This window comes from Enoplosus armatus, chromosome 1 (genome assembly GCF_043641665.1).
Source record: "Enoplosus armatus isolate fEnoArm2 chromosome 1, fEnoArm2.hap1, whole genome shotgun sequence".
Lineage (NCBI taxonomy): Eukaryota > Metazoa > Chordata > Actinopteri > Centrarchiformes > Enoplosidae > Enoplosus > Enoplosus armatus.
The window spans coordinates 18631600-18650243 of NC_092180.1; the positions used below are offsets into that span (position 1 = coordinate 18631600).

Sequence of the window (18644 nt, forward strand, 5' to 3'; positions counted from 1 at the left end):
CTTGCTGCTGTCCCCAAAATAGAGGCTGACACAGGCTCCTTTCGTGCTCTGCAGAAGTAGACTTATAGTGTGTGGAATTATATACACATAGGAAAATGTTCATTTTAAATCTTGTGTACTCTTGATACAAGAAAAGAAAACAGCAGATTAGGCTCATGTGAGAGTGGCTGTGGGTTACATTTATGATCCCTTTCTGATGTCAGCTTCTATTTACTTACTATTAACTTCACCAGTCTATTAATTCCTTCAATTTTTGTTGTGTACTTTGTTGAACATATGAAAATGCAGAGTAGTATTATGCAAGTGAAGCTAGGGGGCTTATTTCTTAACCAAATCTCTAAGAATAATTTAAAGTCGTCAGGGCAACGAAACTCACAATACGCACAAATACTGTACTGTCGACATGTAGCAGTCATAAAATAAAGTCTCAAGCTGCAGGGTACAAGCCTGCCAATATAAAATCTAAAAATGAAAAGTAATCTGATGCCTGGCAGACAATTTAAGAGAAATTCTCTTTGTCACAACTCTACTGAGAATATTCTTTGTTCACTGATAATATCTGGGCCTGGTGGTGGCGTCAGAAGCAGGAGGTAATCTGGTCATTCATTTGACAGAAGGTTAGACAGTACGAATGGACACACAGGGAAAACAGGAGTCAGTAACACGGTGAACACCAGGAACATTACATATATGAAGTCACATCAAATGAAATTAAACATGAAATGTGCTCAGTGTTTGGAGGAATAGGAGGAGGAGGGAAGGAAACAACCTTCATCATGGTGAATTATGAGGTTGTGACAAAGAAGCCATGAAGTGACAAGAGTAGTGTAGTAGTGTAGAAGGGTTCTTGAGTTCAGTGCAGCCATGATGGGCATGAACATCATCAATAAATGACCCCAATTATGAGAAAATAAACAAAGCAATGACTGTTTTATCGGCGTAGCATTTTTTATCTTAGGTGATTCTGCATTCAATAGTTACACATGCATGAAACAGTTAAACACAGCTTTGGAAAAGTGATGACATGACTTATCTAGAGCTTAGATAATTACGTGATAAGGTAGCACAACACAAGCAGTTCTCTAGCCGAGCATGAATGCATGCTGAACAGCTTCATTTCACAGTAAAAACAATGACCCGTTACTTTTGGTTTCCAATCACGAAGACAATGACATCAGAAAATAAAAATAAAGCCTTTACTAATAGAAAAAGTCTGTATGAAACATTCCCTTTTCACTAAACACCAAAAGTCAAAAACAGTGTAAGGCTCATTTACCTTCAGCATAATCAAACAACAGCATCAATCTTGATACACAGAGAAAAGATTTAAAGGGATTTCTTTACCTTTAGGTTCTTCTTTCTCTCTTAACCTCATACATGATGCACTGTAACATGAATAAAAGTGTTCCTCAGTGAAAAGGAGCTTTAACAGGCCGCTTCACTTCACTAATGAAGAAATTAAATTGTGTAAGGAAAGACGAAATACTCCAGTTGCATGTTGTGGTGTACTTGTCAAACATACTTCACTTTAAATTGAGAAATAACTGAGGGAATGTTTGATTTGTACATAATGAGGAAAAATAGTAGAGTTTAAGTCCAGTCGCTTTGATAAACACAGTTTCAAATAAAAGTGATTTCAACCCTGAAAAGAGTGAAATGGGAGTTGATGGCCATTTAGAGGCAGGACCCTATTTTCACTTTTATTTTATTATTATCATTATAAGAAAAAAGAAATTCAGAAAGTAGTGGCTTTAACATAAGTGTGGATGTGAAGAGTGAAAGATATCTGGCTTCTAATCCTCCTACAAGATGAAGACTAAAACATTTTCTGTGTGGTCCACTACTCTACTACTCTAGAAAAAATATCTAAAACTAGAGATGACATTGTGCTTCACTGTTTGCAGCCAAATCATGCGAGAATGTGAGAACTAACTGCCAGTAACTTCTCTTTTGCAGCAATGTTATCGGTGGCAGTCCACACTTATTATTTGGTCCTTAAAGAGCCACAAATACACACAAGAAGAGAAGAAGGGACAAGGATGAAATATGAAAGATAATAGAAACGTTTGACAAAGTAACATGGAAGAAAAAAGACAAAGAGAAGAGGGCAAAAAGAATGTGGAGGTAGAGAGGAAATCTTTGACATCATATCCAGCTACCAACAGTGGTCTCTTAACCTTGTTTTGCATTATTGCACAGCAACCGACACACAGAGGAATGATCATCTTAAAACAAATCAAACACACCCAAACCAGTATGCACATTTTTCACATATATTAGGAAGAACAGGAGGTGAAAACCTTTCAATCTTCCTTTGCCTTTGAGAATGAGATAACAGAGGGAAGAGGCAGGATAGAGCCTTCTCACTAAAAAGGGTTATCTTGCCTTAGGTTGGCTTTTTTAAGATTTTAAGTCGGTGACAACATCTAATAATGCTTCCAAGAAACAGAAGATTCAGCTATTACACAACTCTGGATAGGTTTGCTGCATAGTGGAGTCACAGGTTAAAATAACAAAGAGAATTTATCCCACAGAAGAAACTGTACAGCTTTGTCAGCGACTAACCTAAACAAAATAGTCTGCAACCAGAGCAGAGATAAGACGCATTAAACCACAGGCTACCCAGTGTGGCTCTATGAAAACAACCATGACTTTATGTAAACCTCATCCCTCTTTATCTCATCCTGACTGAAGGCCAAGTCTTGTAAAGCCTTAGTAGAAGACAGGAGTCACGTGATGGGCTACAGTGATGTGGTAAAGCTCTTGGATGTGTGGAATCAAAGCAAAACAGAGCAGGATGGGTCTCCTTCAAGGCTTTGATTCTAAGAATTAAATAAACTGGAAGCAAAAGGGCTTTGCACTTAGGCACTACAGGAGTGTAAATATGTATTATATGTACACAATGTTAATGAAAGAGGGATGATGCCCTCACACACACATACACACTTAACTGAGAATTAACTGTAGAAAGTCTGGTTAGGATAGATTTTACTCAACTTTACAAAACTGTAATGTTTGAGTTTACTGTTTTTCACTGCATCCACTTCAAAAATCAACAGCCCATATATTTAAAATCTAATGGTCTAACCTGATTAATGACCACTGTACCCCATCATGTGACTCCTACGAATGATTATCAGTTTTCCTTATGGTCCACCTGAGCCGTGAGCTGCAAGGGTGACAGCATTAGCCTGATGCATTTCACAATCAGTTAACAGCTACTTTGCATCACAACAAGATCAAGTTTCCAGAGTCGCATTGTTTGCCAACATCTAGACTACTACACACAGAGAGACCATATAGTGTCCTTCTCTAGATCTGCAGCACCAGGCCAGCGGCGGAGATGTTGTCCCCTCCACCTGCAGTTTGGTAAACCTCAGTGCACACCAGCACTGGAGCTACGCAGATCTCGTAGTCCTCCTCAGCCCAGCAGCTGACAGGCCTGGTCTCCTGCAGAGGGATACGCTGGCTGCCCTCCCGCCGGCTAACAGAGAACGAGTCGTCCATGATGAGCCTCGCCTTGCTGGGGTCAATGTCATTAGAGCCACAGACATGGCGGTTAGCTGTGAGAGAGGCCTTGGCTGTGGCGGACATGGTGTTCTTCCACTGGGAGCCATGCGTCACTATCATAGCCTGAAAGGCCAGCGTGTGGACGTGGAGCCGAGTCAGCGGCTTACCCGTGGCACTGTTTGTGTCACTCTCTGCACTGGCGTCCTTGTAGCGCTGGTTCAAAATGCGATAGACCTCCCGCATCTGGTCGAGGACCGTAGCTACACGAGGGTTTGGATCTGACAACACTGTGATGTTGGAGCCTTTAAGTAGACTGAGCAGGTTGGGAAGCTCCTGTTCATTCATCCCTAAAGAGTCCGCCTGGGGAAGCAGAATCAGGATGAGTGACTGAACTCAGGACCTGCCTTTAACTGAACTGTGCATGAAAGCCATACCGCCAATTTGAGCTAGGAGTCAGGTCAAGTTCTACGGCAGCACATAAACTATAACAGGCTGTGGCTACACAGACAATAAAATGGGCCAGAATGATAACATTTACTACTAAATCATCATAAAGTAGTTAAAGGAGTGTACATATTTCTACATGTTCAATGGTGTTGCAGTTATGTTTTCTTACTTTTGTTTGCTATAAAAAAAGGGGAAATCTGTCTCTATTTTCTAAATACAGCAAGACACGAGTGAGCAAGACATTAAACATACTCTAACATATCAACATGTAAATACAGGAAGGCAAACACAGTTTCTGCTGAGTCACAGACTGTTTTGTTTACAAATGTATTCAGCAAATTTAACTAAGCAAATCTAGTTTCCAACTACCTGGTGTCATTTTTCAGACATCTTGTTCCTTTTCACTAGACTACCTCACTCACTTGTTCTGGGATGAACATTCAGTTTTTTCAACTCTGTGTGTCGTAAGTAACGCATGTGAATTAATGTGTTGATGTACTGAATTGCTCAGTTATACATACATTTGGGATGACATAGTGAAGTAGGTCTTGCATTATACTCTCTTCTACAAAACTGGCCATCTCAAAATGGACCCCGATCTGTGGAGTCGAGGAGGACAGGAGGTCGGCCAGGCGGGAGAGGAGAGCGTCCCGCTCACCTGCAATGATGAAAGGCGCAGGTGGAACGACAAGAGAGGAAGTTCAGACAGAAGGTAGCCAGACAATAGGGATTGAAGGAAACAAAGAGGACAGATGAGACAAAATGGAGTGATGAGGAAGTGAGTAAAGGGGCGGAGATTTGAAAAACAGGGCAGAGGAGGTAAGATGTCAGAGAGGGAGGGATGCCAAAGACCAGGACAGGTGGACAAATGAAAGGTAAAGAAAAGGATGGAAGGTTGAGAAGTGAGGACAGATGGAGAACAGAGATGAGGAGGAAGAATGGGGCATTGACAAAGAGACAGAAGACGAAGAACAAAAAAAAAGACTGCTGTCAGGTCAAATATGACAAACACTAACAGGAAGTTAGTTATGACTGCCGGTGTGACACTGACTCAACCTGCCCTTTACTTTCTTTCTCTCAGCTTCTGTCGCCATCAACAACCATCACAAATATTTAAAACGTTTGAAAGTCCAAATTCAACAGCTGTCTATCACTGGCTTGATTGATTTGCTGGTGGTGAACGTATGTCACCATCTACATTCACGGCACGTGAATGCTGCTAATGCAAAGTGTCAACATAACATGATTATCTTAGCATGTTTTCACCCTAATAATTATCAAGAGGATACAGACAATAAGCCAAAATAAATATTTATCAGCACAGGCCTACTCTGCATATCACTCTAGAGAGAAAAATCAATAATCTCATTTAACCCTAACCCTAACATTATTTTCTCTCATCTGTATGAAACTTACAATTGACAAATAGCACACTACAACATCCAGACACAGACACTATAGCTGAATGTTCCACCAGTTTCCTCTTACCTGACTGGAAGGGGAAGTTATCCATCATCTGCAGCCCACCCACCACCAGCAGGTCCGGTTCAAAGTCTTTGAGTTTCTCAGCAAACTCCTCCATGGAGGCCAGATAGGGGTTGTGGTCATCGCTGTGGATGATATACCTACAGAGCACAAACACAAGCAAGGCCAAACACAGTCAGCTTTATACATATGTATGTACACACCCAGAGCACTCACAACATTCATTACAGCCAGCCTCCTGTGTGTCTCTTGGGTAAATACACAGTCCACCATATGATTCCTCAAGATTCTCAAAATGCCTATGAAATGCTCAACTAACACATACCTGTTGGCTCTACGTGAGGTATAGTGCCCCCAGCTAGCACCAGATGGATACTCCAGGATCAGATGAATGTCTGGCTCTTCCACTACGTTACCCGCCACTGGGAAGACAGAGGACGGTGAGGTACAGGAGCATGGTAGTGAAGAAGACAAGGGTGGGAAAATAGAAAGACGATGGAGAGGGCAGAGGAAGTGGAAAAATAAAAAGAACAGGAGGCCGAGAAAAAAAGGAAGAGTGGAGGGGAATTCAGGGATGCAGGAAGAATTATTGTGTGAGGTAAAAATCAGGACATGGATAGATCCTTGACGGTAATAAGGGTGTACGTGTGTGTGTGTGTGTGTGTACCTGTAATGTGCTGGGACAGTACATCGGTAAAATCGGAGCTGAAACTTCCCCCTAGCAACACATTACATCCCTCGGTTGCCATGCGACCAGCCATTACTGGGGCATTGCCGCCTACTGCCCATCTGTTTCCAGGTAAGTCACGGGATGCTTCCACCAGCTCGCTGAATAGGGTATCATTTAGCATAAATCGCCTGCAAGACAAAGAAAAGCAAAATATTTTTTTGCCACGGTGTATGAAATGTGCTGTACAAACAAATCTGCCTTGCCCTGCCTTAACCGATGTAAGAGACTGGTTTAACTGGTCTGTTCACAGATGTTAACACACATACTGTGACACAGTGTGTTCAAAATGAAGTGTGCTTCTTTGAAAATTGTGACAAAGTTTGTCTTATGGTAATGGTAGACAATTTTATGCCTTGAAGCTCCATGAAAAGCTGAAGATACTGACATGTCTGAGCTTGTTGGAAAAATACACGTCAAATATCTCAAGAGTACCACAGTTTCAAAGAAAAGAAAGAGGAGGTAAGCACAAAAATTAAAAAGAGAGAGAAAGAAAGAAATGTACATAAGTAGAGGTGCTTGTTGCTATGAGACGCATGAAAAACCATTTCAACTTCTGATAAAAGCTGAAATATTTCTGACTTGTGGTTCAAGTGCAGCCATCGTGTAGAAAAAAGAAAAAGAAAAAAAAAAGCCAGTGTTGCGTGCATGAAGGCTCCCAGTAAACACGTGGCCTTAAACAGAGTCAATACACCAGAATGTTCTAGAAACAGCATTTATGCATTTATTAGCCTGGTTGCGGTTCATCCTGTAGATTAAGGTTATTTCGAGCTCATCTGTATCTCACACAGTCTCTCTCTCTCTCTCTCTGAAGCTTCAGATATACAATTCATCTTAAAATATGGAAAAAAAAACAGGGGACTGACAGGAACTGAAGAGATACAGAAGTAAAAGCAAAGCACACTGTGCTAAATATTTTGTCCATTTTATGAAGATAAACCTATTACACATGCAGTTTCACCTGATTTGCACTTGGCAGACCCAATCATCTCTTCTCTTCTTCACACATATCACTTAGCGGGGTTTTTTTGGCTCAAGTGCTTCAGAATTGTGGTCTCAGACTTTGCCTACAGAAGTTTGGTCATCATTTAGAGGACATAAAGTATTCACAATCCCAAATTCCACAAGAAGCCAGGCAAGAAAGAGACAAGAGAAATAACTAACTGCTGAGCTGAAAAAGACCTGGTTTCTGTGTCTAATTGAGATTTTCAAACAAAATTTTCATTCATTCTCTCTCACACACATTCCCTTGCCCTCCCTGTCCATGATGAAGGCCTGTTGCCTTTAGGTGTTATTTCCAGACAATGAACAAGGGCTCACAGGCGCCACAACAAGAACAGGAGCAGCCATCAGGGAATGAGAAGAGAGGGGAGACGAGTTCAACATCATAAATACCAAATACTTTAGGATGAAACTAACTGATAAAAATCAATGGCAACAAAGACATAGAAATACAGACAAGCATTGACCAAAGTGAGGGTTTTTTTTTTTTTTAAACTCATAGCTTCTACTTGGTCTATTTTGTGTAAAAATAGATCGCCAGAGGAAAGAAGACAGAGTGCGTGGTTGTATTTATTTGTATGTAGGTACGTTACCAATAAACTGCTACACATTCATGGTTGAATGCGAGTGTGTTTGCGACAGAGCATGTGAGGGAGAGAGGATGAGTCAGGAGCACAGTAGCCTGAGGGGGGCTTTTAAATGAACTCTTGACTCATCTCAAGCCATCCAAACTGTTATGCCACACACACAATTAGACACACCTTGTATATAACCAAAGCAACTCTGCTGACCAGTCATATCACAGAGAAGACTCAAGTGTTCAAATATTTGTACGAGCACTTGTTCAAGCAATAGTGCATCTTTATTACCACACTGTGAATTTAGGACTAATTCCCTGAACTAGACTAAAACTATTTATTCACACAAACACACACAACACTTACTCTGCAGCAGCTCCTGGTGCAAAGAAGTAGGCAAAGCTCTGAGCCAGCTGCACTTCATTTTCTATGTAGTTATGATGTAGGGGCTGGTCTGTGGGAGGGAGGCCAATCTTATTAAGCAACGATACCCCGTCCACTATCAGGTCAACACAACCTCCAAAACCTGTGGATGAGTGACAGGGGCAGAGAAAGAAAGACAAAGAGAGATGTGATATAAACAATGCCAAGAAGCATTTTAAAATCTGCCAATGAGAAGGTGAAGATAAAGAGGTGACCTACAGGGAAAAGATTTCTTTAAGACTGAACAGTACAAATACAGCATAGAGAAAGGTAATGCCAGCATAAACTGAGCAGAGAGAAATCCATACAACGTGCAGCTGCTGCAGTATTTGTCTGCCACCGTGGCTTCGAAAATGATCCGACATCAAACATCATCGACGCATAGCTTTCATCTACACACATTTTCTGTCAAGTCTGAACAAAGGCCAATATGCTGTGCAACAGAGCCAGATAGCCCACATGTGTAGGCAACCTGTTAGAGAAGCCAAAGGTTTGTTGTAGATCTCACATTTGTATTAATTTTCAATATCTAACTTGACAGTAGCTTTACTTCAAGCTGCTTTGTTTGGAATCACTTTTCACTGCTCTTCACTAGCCATCTTCAATTATTTTCAATTTGCTGTAAATAAATGAAAAAATGACCTACATACATTTGTTATCATATTGTCAGCACCACCAGTGGTGCATATTTATTGTGCTTTTGATTGAAAGTCAAAAGGCCAGTATTTCTCACTGCGTTGTGGTGTTTAATAGCAATACATGAGGATTAGATTAAACTATTTGTGATATTATTCTGACTTGTGGCTGGGCCTGCTGTTGAACTGGGTAAAGGCTGGACAGATATGTTGATCATTTCTGTTGTGTGTTTGTACCTAGGTTCAAAGGACAAGACTTTCAGATTAGATCAAGACAGCCAAGACAAGTCAATCAGACCATGGAGCTGCCAACTTGCTGTCATAACCAGGACCTGGAACCAACATGTATAGACTATTGTTTTTACTACAATAGTGGTCGTTGCTGGCAGTTCACCAAAACAAAGTTCTCCCTGTACTTGTTATCATTTCTAATAGCCCACTTAGCATTATGTCAGTTTTAAATGACTGTTAAATTTCAACAAGAATATATGCCAATTCCGGTTACAGTTTTAGCAACTTCTCTTTTTCGGTTCTGTTAGCAATTATTTTAACGTTAGTTCATCTGGAGCAGTGTATTAACTTCAATGCCAATAATTTCGGACCTAATCAATTATTAACCCAGAAACTCCATAAGCCCTTAACATTAGGTTAGGCTTTGTAACGTTAGCTAGCGTTAGCTCACCCCACTTGCACTTACCAACAGCCACTTTCGGTCGGGCGCCGTTATTCATCCCAACTTTACGTTCAGCCCGGAGCAGAGAGGACAGGACGGTGTCCAGCCGGTCGTCCAGTACTTCATCCTGGGGTGACCGGAACCACAAGGCAAAAAGAACCACAAACAGTGACACAACAGGCCCATATTTCATCCATGAAACCCTGCCTCCCCCCTCCATCGTTGGCTGGTAAGATAGCTACGGTGCTTCACACAGTCAGTAATGAACGAGCACTCCCCGCCCGCTCGACCAATAGCGAGCCGTGCGTTGGGTTGTCTGTTTGTTTTGGGAGCCAGAGTGTCCCGGTTGTGTCTTACGTGGAAGAATGATTCAAAACACCACCACTTCTGTGTTTCAGCCTCTGTTATCAAACTCCGTGTTTTCACCGAAGCACCGCCGTCCAGGTTGCCTAATGGGTGGACGCCTGTATACAAAACGAACAACTTTTATTCTACTACGAAGGGGGAGTGTTTGTTTTTTGTTTTTTTTTGCTGACAAGGAGGAAGTGGCATAGTTTAAAGCACCTTTCCTGCCATTTTCAAACATTTTAACTTTTAAGTGTTTTTGCATCTTAGCTTTGTTTCCCATTATCAGTACAGTTCGTAATGTTTGTCACAAAAACACCACACATTTGCCGTTTTAGTTTTATTGCCGCTTGGATTCAAATTTAGGATGCAGCAGAAACCTACAACAATGTTTATCACCTACCATCAGAATAGTCTTGACCCACATTTTCTTTGTGAGTCAATCCCATCAACCATGCCCAGTCAGATAAAATGTTGCAAATAGATTTAAAGTGCCAGCATGCATATGTAAGAGTAACAACATCATATTGGTCACCAAATATTGTTTTATTTAATTCAGAGCAGTTATGTGCTAATATTTTCATCAATACAGGCAAACAATAAAAGTAAATTTCAACCATATCTTTTTAAAAAAGAAAAAACAATGAAATTTCTCATCTGATACTCTAAGTCTAAAAACACTAACAGGCACCAATTACAATGAGTACATCCTAATATTATGGAGTGGCATTTGTGGCACTGAGAAATAATACTAAATCAATATGAAAGTTGTGATCATTAAAAATTGGACACATTCAAACAAACTGACCTCCTCTGCTGCATTAGGCAGAGTCATGTAATTTCTTTCAATCACGGGCTGTGCTGCTCTAAAGATGTCACATAGTTTCACAAGTGCAGAAAAAAACAATTGTGACAACAGGGACAATTTAAAAATTCTACAACAGTGGCAGTCTGTTTTAAATCACCTGAGATAAAATGAAACGCACATACACGTCTTAAACATTTTTATCCTGCGCAACCTTCTGATTGACTTTGCTTTCAGGAGGTGAGGGAATAAGACCTAACAGCAGCTCATAAAAAAAACCCCACCTTCAATTCATGGTGATTTGTGATCAGGCACACAATTGCTGTCATTCTCCATCTGCTAATTCACCTAAATGAAGGGAGTTCTTTCTGTCTGCTGTCAAAAGAAAACCACATGCCGTGTGTGTGAGGTGATCAGTGGATTTAACTATAAGGACTAAAAAGAAGTTGAACAGTTCCAGAGCAGGCAGGCGGAGTGTGTCACCCTCTAGTGATTATGTAAGGACACTGCAGCTCAAAACCTGCAAGAGGAAAAAAAAGAAATAAACACAAATCAGTGAGGCAAAGACTTAACCGCAGCCATACTCTTAAACTTTTGTTGAGGATTTCACAGAGACTGCCATGAGAGCTGGTGTGGTAGAGGGTCAACAGTCAATTAGAGCCATGAGGCTTGTGCACAAATACAAGTCCATGCATCCCAGTCTAGTTTATGACATTACATTAGGGAGGTTGCAACAGAATGGCAAAGTTTTACTTTAAAAAAGGCACACAGTAATACACAGATTTGCCATTATGCGTCGTTTTGTTGCCTTACCTTAGACTTTATTTGGGAATCCCTGCTACAACCTCAGACTCGATGCCACAATGATCCGATCCTCGCAGGAATTTAAAGAATCCTGAAGAGAGTTTACACATAAAATAGTTCAGTTTTAACAAATTGAAAAATGTAACAACTGACCACCACCAACAATTGCATGTTTGGAAGTATAAAATATCTTCATGCCTAAATGTGAGAACATAACAGTAATGTGCATTTGTATCTCATATTCCAAAAGTCTGCTAGGTATATACAGTTCAGGGAGTTTTATACAGCAATGCATGTTGATTTACTGGTATTTAACCTGCTGCTGACATGTATTCATATCATTTAATTAAAAGTAGCAATACCACAATGCAAAAATAGTATAAACTAAAATGTACTTGGATATCAAAAGTATAAGAACTCATTTAGTCCCATTTAGTTCATGTATTAACAAAGTCTAACTAACCCATACAGCACTAGGTAGTTTAAATGATAGAAATGCATCACATCTTGTGAGCCATCGGATAAATTTAGAGAAGTATGATGTGCAACAGTTTACTAGGTATCCCATGTAATGCAGTCTAATACATCACCAAAATCTGCATCATACTGACATGTTTTTACTATTACATTACATTCATGCATGCACAAAGGAGGGCTACTGTTTTAAAGAGGGACTATTGTTGTATGAATGTTAGTTAAAAAAGTAGTAAAATCTGCGTCTCTGCTCACCGTTATCACCCCAGTCAGTGTTCCAGGAGTTGGCACAGAGCCAGTAGGGAACACCATCCTCCTCCCCCCAGCCCAGGATCTTGATGGCATGGCCACCCAAAGCAGACCCAGACACATGCTGATACACACCTGGAGACGAGGAAAGAGGGGGGAAAGGAACACAAAAGAGGGGAGGGTCAGCAAGAGTTTGAGTTTAAGTGCGTGAGAGAACATCTTACAGAATCACTGAGCAAAATCTTGTTTTCCCTGTGCTCAACAGGTTGTGAGTGTACAAGTGTTCAGTCTTTTGTCCGTTAATGGTGCACGTGTTCTTACCAGTCTTGTACAGCACAAAGTCTTCATAGACGGTAAAGGCTCCCTCTACTGGGCCGTTTTTGTATATCTCAAACTGAATCTGTTCCTCATCTGACAGCACGGTGTAAGACGTTTTACCTGCAACACACTTTGAGTTAGCATCCGATGCTGCATGTGTGCGTGTTCATCTTAGGCTCCCCTTAGGAAGTAAACATACCACTTGTGGCACATACAAGAGTGATGAATGAGGCTACGACATGACAGGATACATAAACAGTTTCTCTTTATCAGATATCTAATAAATACTATGCATGTGTAAGCGGTATGCCTGTTAGTGATAGATTAATAACTGATTCCAGATTTAATAATAACTATTTATACATTGGCTGAGTAACCTGAATTTATAATAACATTTACTTCACATAAACATGCATGCACTTTTGGTCTCTCTCCTGCCTTTCTTACCAAAGTGCTTGTCCTCCTTGTAGCTGGGTGTGTATCCAGCTTCACACTTGTTGATGCACTGGGGTGTGTCTCCACCCTCCCCAGTGCAGGAAGGTCTGCTTCCATTCACATGGTGCTCACAGGGGGCGATTGTGTAGGGCCGACAACCTGTAGACACAAAGATAGTGTCAGAATTGGGGACACCACACATGCAGCGCACCAATGTAGGACTCACACACACAAAACTCACCAACATGTGAGTCATAGAGGCCTCCAGAGACCAGTCCCTGTTTGGTCCAGAAGTCCCAGGCCGCTGAAGGGTAGCCACCATTACATCTCAAAAAAAAAAGAAAAAAAGAAGAGTTTAAGAATGTTTCCACCTTTACAGATAACCCTCCACTCACTGCCTTCAACTCCAAAAAATGTTCACACTGTACAATATCAGGGAGGCACAGAATTGATCCAACTTTCCTCTCCCAATACAGATTCTGAATCCTACCTCTTGATACAGTACTGTATCTGCAGACACCAAGAACTGACTAACAGTGCTTGCTTTTCCTAAATCTGAAATCTGTATACATCATTGTGTGGAACTCACTCATTTTTAAAAGGATGTTACATCGGGGACAAGAGATTGCTGTGGAGTCAGTTTTGAAGCGGATACTAATTCTGCATATTGGATCAGTGCATTCTTGTACAATATCGGACTTCAAACAGTATAGTTTTCTGGATTATGGTCCACATACAGTAGGTTCCTGCAATTATCTGTTGGGGGCATTCAAACACAACAAAAGTAGTGAAACTTTTCACATTGCTGCCTCTCACCCCATGCCACAGCTCTCGCAGCAGGTCAGCAGATCCTCTGAGGAGATCTCCACACTGATCTTGGCATTGCTGTGGATACACACACGGTCGGAGATGGCCTCTGCAGCGCCAAACGCCTGCGGACAGAAGAACCAAAACATGTCACAGATGCACAAATACAATTTAGGGGGAGTTTTTCACTTATCTGAATTGAGGGTCTAAGGATAGAGGGGGTCGTTTGCTGTTAAGATAGCAATGCCCTTCGAAGCAAATTTGTGATTTGGGGTTGTATACAGTGTAAATAAAAATCTGACAATTTTATCGAGGGTGTACGTGTGTTCCTTCAAAATATATTGTGAGTTTTCCCTCTCACCCAGCAGGATCCACAGGAGCCCTGGTCTCTGATCTCCTTCAGAGTGGGACAGTTGGGCCACTGCTCTCTGGAGTCAAAATTTTTAGGCAGCTTCAGGTCTCCAGCATACTGAACCCTGCAGAGGAAAACAGTACACTGTGCATGTATAATTAGGGGACGTACAAGATGGCAAATACTCACTCTCACTGATATGCAAGTATACAGAAATACTAATCTGAAGATGATCTCATGCGTTTCACGTCCACCAACAGACAGAGCATGAGCGAGACTCACATGACTGGCAGTTTAGGTCCCTTCAGCATCGTACCGCAGAGTCTCTGGACATAACTGTAGTCGACATTATGGAAGTTGTGTCCAGCCTGCAGGAGAGGAGGGGGATTTAGTCAAATAGAACTGCTCATACCCACTGACACAAAAGACCAAGGTAAGAAAACAAAACTCACCTTCCAGGTAGTGTTGAACTTATTGATGTAGTTGACCATCTCATTGGATAGTGGTTTGAGGTGGGGTCTGGCCAGGCTCACCGACAAGGTGGCAGCAAGTAACAGGAGGGCTGCACGCCACATTTTGCCTGAAAAATACAAAATGGAGGACACATTACAAATTATACTATGCTATGGTAATTTCCCAGCTGACTAGACAGCTTGAAACTGGTTGTATCTACAAGTGAAACAGCATGCATACACAGTGTTCACATAGAGCAAAGAAAACCTCTTATCCTCAGTCATGCTAGTCGGAGAGCGTTCCAATGGTTAAACACACTGCACCAGCTGGCACACCGTACAATAAACAGTCCAGTGATTTCAATAAATTCCTTAGATTTAAATCTACATGCACACACAAGAAAAGGACTTCAGACTTTCACTAAACAGTTCAGAAGACCGAAGTGTTTTTTTCCTCAACTGTAACAAGACCGGGTTTCAGTTCCCATTTAAAAAGCACAAATATTAGTATGCCCTCATAGTTCTTCCTGCTGCAGAACATGCCACGCACAACGCAAATGTATGCACTCTTTTAGTTTTTAGGTAAAAGCATGGTCTAAATGGTCCATGTTCCCTCTCAAATGGTATACACGAGACCACATTATCAAGAGATGAAATGCACTGGTGAGAGTTGAGATCAGCTCCAGACAAGGATATTTAATAGAAGCATGGAGAGTGCTCTGGATAAGCAGGATGCTCCAAGTCCAGCAAAATCAATACCAATGCAGGCACAGTTCATCTCATCATGTTTATAATAAGGAGCACAAACATGCAGCTTCAAACCCTGATAAAAAAAAAGAAAAACAAAGAAAAATATGAGGTTGGCCAACCCTGACGTCTGAACAGCAGGAGAACAAAAGCTTATGTCAGAAAGTGACATGTGAAAATGTTGACTTTTAAAAACATTCAGCAGATTCTGTTTTTAAATTGACTAAACTGTGTTCCAAGCAAAATCAGCAAACACTAAAACGGTCTGTTGCCAAACACAATTTTACATGGGCTTATAAAAAGGAACTTAATAGACTTCTAGACCCTCAGTGCTTACATTGGCACACTGCCACACAGATTAAGAACAAGAGTTTGTCCTGTTAGGCACCTGTATCAGCACACCTGCTCAGGCATGTCCTATTTATTTTACGGAAAAAGTTGAAAGAAGAAAGAGAAACCAATGAAAACACCTCACGTCGGTCAGAGAGAGAGAGAGAAAATATGATTTCCAGGGAAACTGGTTTCATAATCACATGACTGAGGGCCAATGAATCATCATGAGCAAAAAAGTACAAAGAGGGAAGTAAGAACAGAAAAGTCTTTACATCTGTTCCCTGAAGTCACACTGAAGCACCACTCGACATACTCCAATCACTCGTCTTCCTTTCTCTAAAATCTAAACCAGGTTCTTTTTAAGTGCTCAACTTTCTTTAATGTCTCAAGCAATTGTTGCAGTACATCATATTCTGTGTAACGCAAGAAAGACGGACAGTAGTGACTTCCTTGGCAAGTGTATTTTCAACCACTGGGTTTTACAAATTGGTTGTAGAGAGATTTCAACAGGTCCAGCAGCTGTTGAGGGTGAATTAATTAATCAACTGTGTGCAAAATATAGAAAGCAAAACATAAAAAATAATTATAGTCAAACCAAGACAAACAAATTCACATTTGGGCCACAAGAACAATTCAAATGACAAGACAAGACATGTCTGCTTCTTCAGTTTTTAGAGAAGTGGTTCAACCACCAAAAAAGAAAAAAAGAAAAAAAAAGAAAAAAGCAATGCTGAAGCAATGATTTGGATGTGATTTGGAGAAGTGAGCCATCAGCCTGCTGACCTGCACCGCTGTCCGCCTTGAAGGAGTCACTCTCATGTGAATTGTCAAAGCAAAAACTCACCAAGGCTACATTAACTTGCTGAGTCACAGTGGGGGGCTGTCAGGCCTTTCTTTGGTGCATCTCCAAAACATCAAGTTCAGCCCTGGTTTCAGCTTGATGGCAGTTTCTTTCTCATGCTAACCAACAGATTTCAAGAGCTTCCCTACATGGGAGGTTTAAGTTCAAGACAGAAATGGGTGAGTCAGCGCTAAAGCCACAGAGAAAGTGACATTTAAGTTCCTCACACACTGCTTTATCAGTGGAACCAATGATCTTCACATGATAAGTCCGACAACACTGGGTTGGGTTCAGCTGGAGGAGACCTTTAGCAATCTGGTTGGTTTGTTCTCCGTCTTCTGACAGATAAAACTTATTTCCTGTTTCCTTGTCACAATGCAGAGGGTCTGCTGAAATGAAGGGGTCCAGGTCTGATTTAATCAATTGTTATAAAGAGGTCCCGTTCAGTTTTGCCTGTGCTTGCAAATGTACAACCTTTTCAGGTTTTATTTCCGGTCTCTTCTGGAAATCGTCCAGACTGATCCCCTGCTGTAGCTCAGCGCAGCCTTGTTTATACCTCAGTAAAACAAGTCTCAGCTCCTCTCTTTGGTCCAGATAAAGCAGAGCATAACATAGTTTCACTTTCCTTTCATCTGTTTCAATGTGCGGGCGGCTCAGGATTATGTTTCATAGATTTTAACTCCCCGTTTTAAGTTCTTTTCTTACTTTGAATGAGACGCTGACTGAATCAGATTTCATACATCACTTCGACGTGTCCTAATAATTAATAAAAGAGATGCAAATGTGTTTGGATAAATTGGCTCCACCTGTTCAAACGTTTGTCTCATCACCTCTGGGCCTAAACTGGATCAAGAACAACCACCTTTATTTGAGCTTTGAAAACAGATAACTGCTACAATGAGGACTTAAACTGCTCTTTGTATAAAATAAGTCGATGTCAGTTCAAAATATTAACTTAACATACCGTTTAACGTTATTTACTAATTTATGCAAAGTGTTACACATGTAACGTTAGCTAGCTTAACTGCTAACTCGCCGTGTAAACAATGTGTAACTATCGTCTGTTAACCGGCGCCGCTGTAATGTTGAAGACAAAGCCGCTCAAATAAATATCTTACCTGTTACCTCGTAAGTCAGCTGTTGGTGTGATATTTTCAGCTCCAGATTCCCTCAGTTCAACAGTCAGTCACTAGTCAATAAAGTGTGTGTTGAGAAACGGTCCGCCCCTGTTATTTATTCCTGGAACCACGTGAACCGGTCACATGAACGTGGCTCATGTGATCACGATACCGGCACCAAAAGTCAACCACCCGTTCAGGGACCGTGGGTGTCTGGGTTTGTAAGATCGATGGTGTTTCCTTACAGACAAACAATCATCTGCATCTGGATCCAACCGGCAAAAACACTTTACGACGACAGAGTTCGGTTCAACGGGGCGCTGTAGATCTGCACTACTTCAATCTGACCGCGAGGTGGTGCTGAAACGCACCCAACTGTCACCACTTTACCCTTTTCTCTCAAATACAATCTATGAGATTTATTGATCTGTTGATCTATTTTTACGTTTTCTTATCTCTATTATCATTTTTAAACTCTGTTTATTATTATCATCATTATCATAGCTGTTTTGTCGCTCTGTATTATTGAGTATTCTCTTGTTATTATCAGGAAAGGTGGCACTGCCACGGTGCCACAGCAACAATTAAAAAGTGCTGCAATCAAAAGTGTAAAAATAAAATATAATTGTAAAAGCAGGGGAGTAGCCTATTAGCAGAAAAATATATAAGAATTAACATTTGTGTGCAATTTTGATGGATGGATTATGAGGTGTTTTTTTTATGAGGTGTTTTTTTTTTTTTTCTTTTTGTGTTTTGCTGTGTTTTGTAGGAATTTTTTAAACAAAAATGTGAGTAAAAGAAATGTCGGATCAGATTTGGTATTGGCAATTATTTTGTATCAGATCACTAGGAGAACTGAGCCCTTTGACTTTCCAATGAGAAATGATAATGGTCACTCCAAACAGAGCATTTCTAATGATATTTTTACTTATTAAAACCTTATATCAGTCAAATATACAGTATACCCTGATAGTCTGGTGTAACTAGATAGATGTTGATGTACTTATTCTGTTAAAAGGATGCTGAGGACCTTTTTTAGTAATGAATGTTTGTGTATGTATTTGACCATTTTTGACCATCTGTG

At 40.8% G+C, this 18644-nt stretch overlaps 2 protein-coding genes across 3 annotated transcripts; both read right to left on the reverse strand.

Annotated features, from left to right (window-relative positions):
* Nucleotides 1–3115: 3115 nt before the first annotated feature.
* adpgk2 (ADP-dependent glucokinase 2) lies at nucleotides 3116–9700 on the reverse strand. The gene is made up of 7 exons (XM_070910186.1): nucleotides 9505–9700; nucleotides 8116–8275; nucleotides 6110–6300; nucleotides 5768–5864; nucleotides 5446–5582; nucleotides 4479–4615; nucleotides 3116–3870 (listed from the first exon to the last, which is right to left on the reverse strand). The coding sequence occupies exons 1-7, from the start codon at nucleotides 9698–9700 to the stop codon at nucleotides 3313–3315; spliced, it is 1476 nt and encodes a 491-aa protein (XP_070766287.1). The 3' UTR covers nucleotides 3116–3312.
* Nucleotides 9701–10150: 450 nt separating this feature from the next.
* Nucleotides 10151–17654, reverse strand: ctsba (cathepsin Ba). 2 transcript variants are annotated; one of them, XM_070901871.1, is made up of 11 exons: nucleotides 17561–17654; nucleotides 14522–14649; nucleotides 14352–14437; nucleotides 14079–14193; nucleotides 13727–13842; nucleotides 13152–13237; nucleotides 12923–13069; nucleotides 12479–12595; nucleotides 12164–12292; nucleotides 11444–11525; nucleotides 10151–11150 (listed from the first exon to the last, which is right to left on the reverse strand). In XM_070901871.1, the coding sequence occupies exons 2-10, from the start codon at nucleotides 14642–14644 to the stop codon at nucleotides 11452–11454; spliced, it is 993 nt and encodes a 330-aa protein (XP_070757972.1). In that variant the 5' UTR covers nucleotides 14645–14649; nucleotides 17561–17654; the 3' UTR covers nucleotides 10151–11150; nucleotides 11444–11451. The 2 variants fall into 2 exon arrangements, with proteins under 2 accessions (XP_070757972.1, XP_070757981.1); XM_070901880.1 differs by having other exon boundaries at nucleotides 17568–17628.
* Nucleotides 17655–18644: the final 990 nt, after the last annotated feature.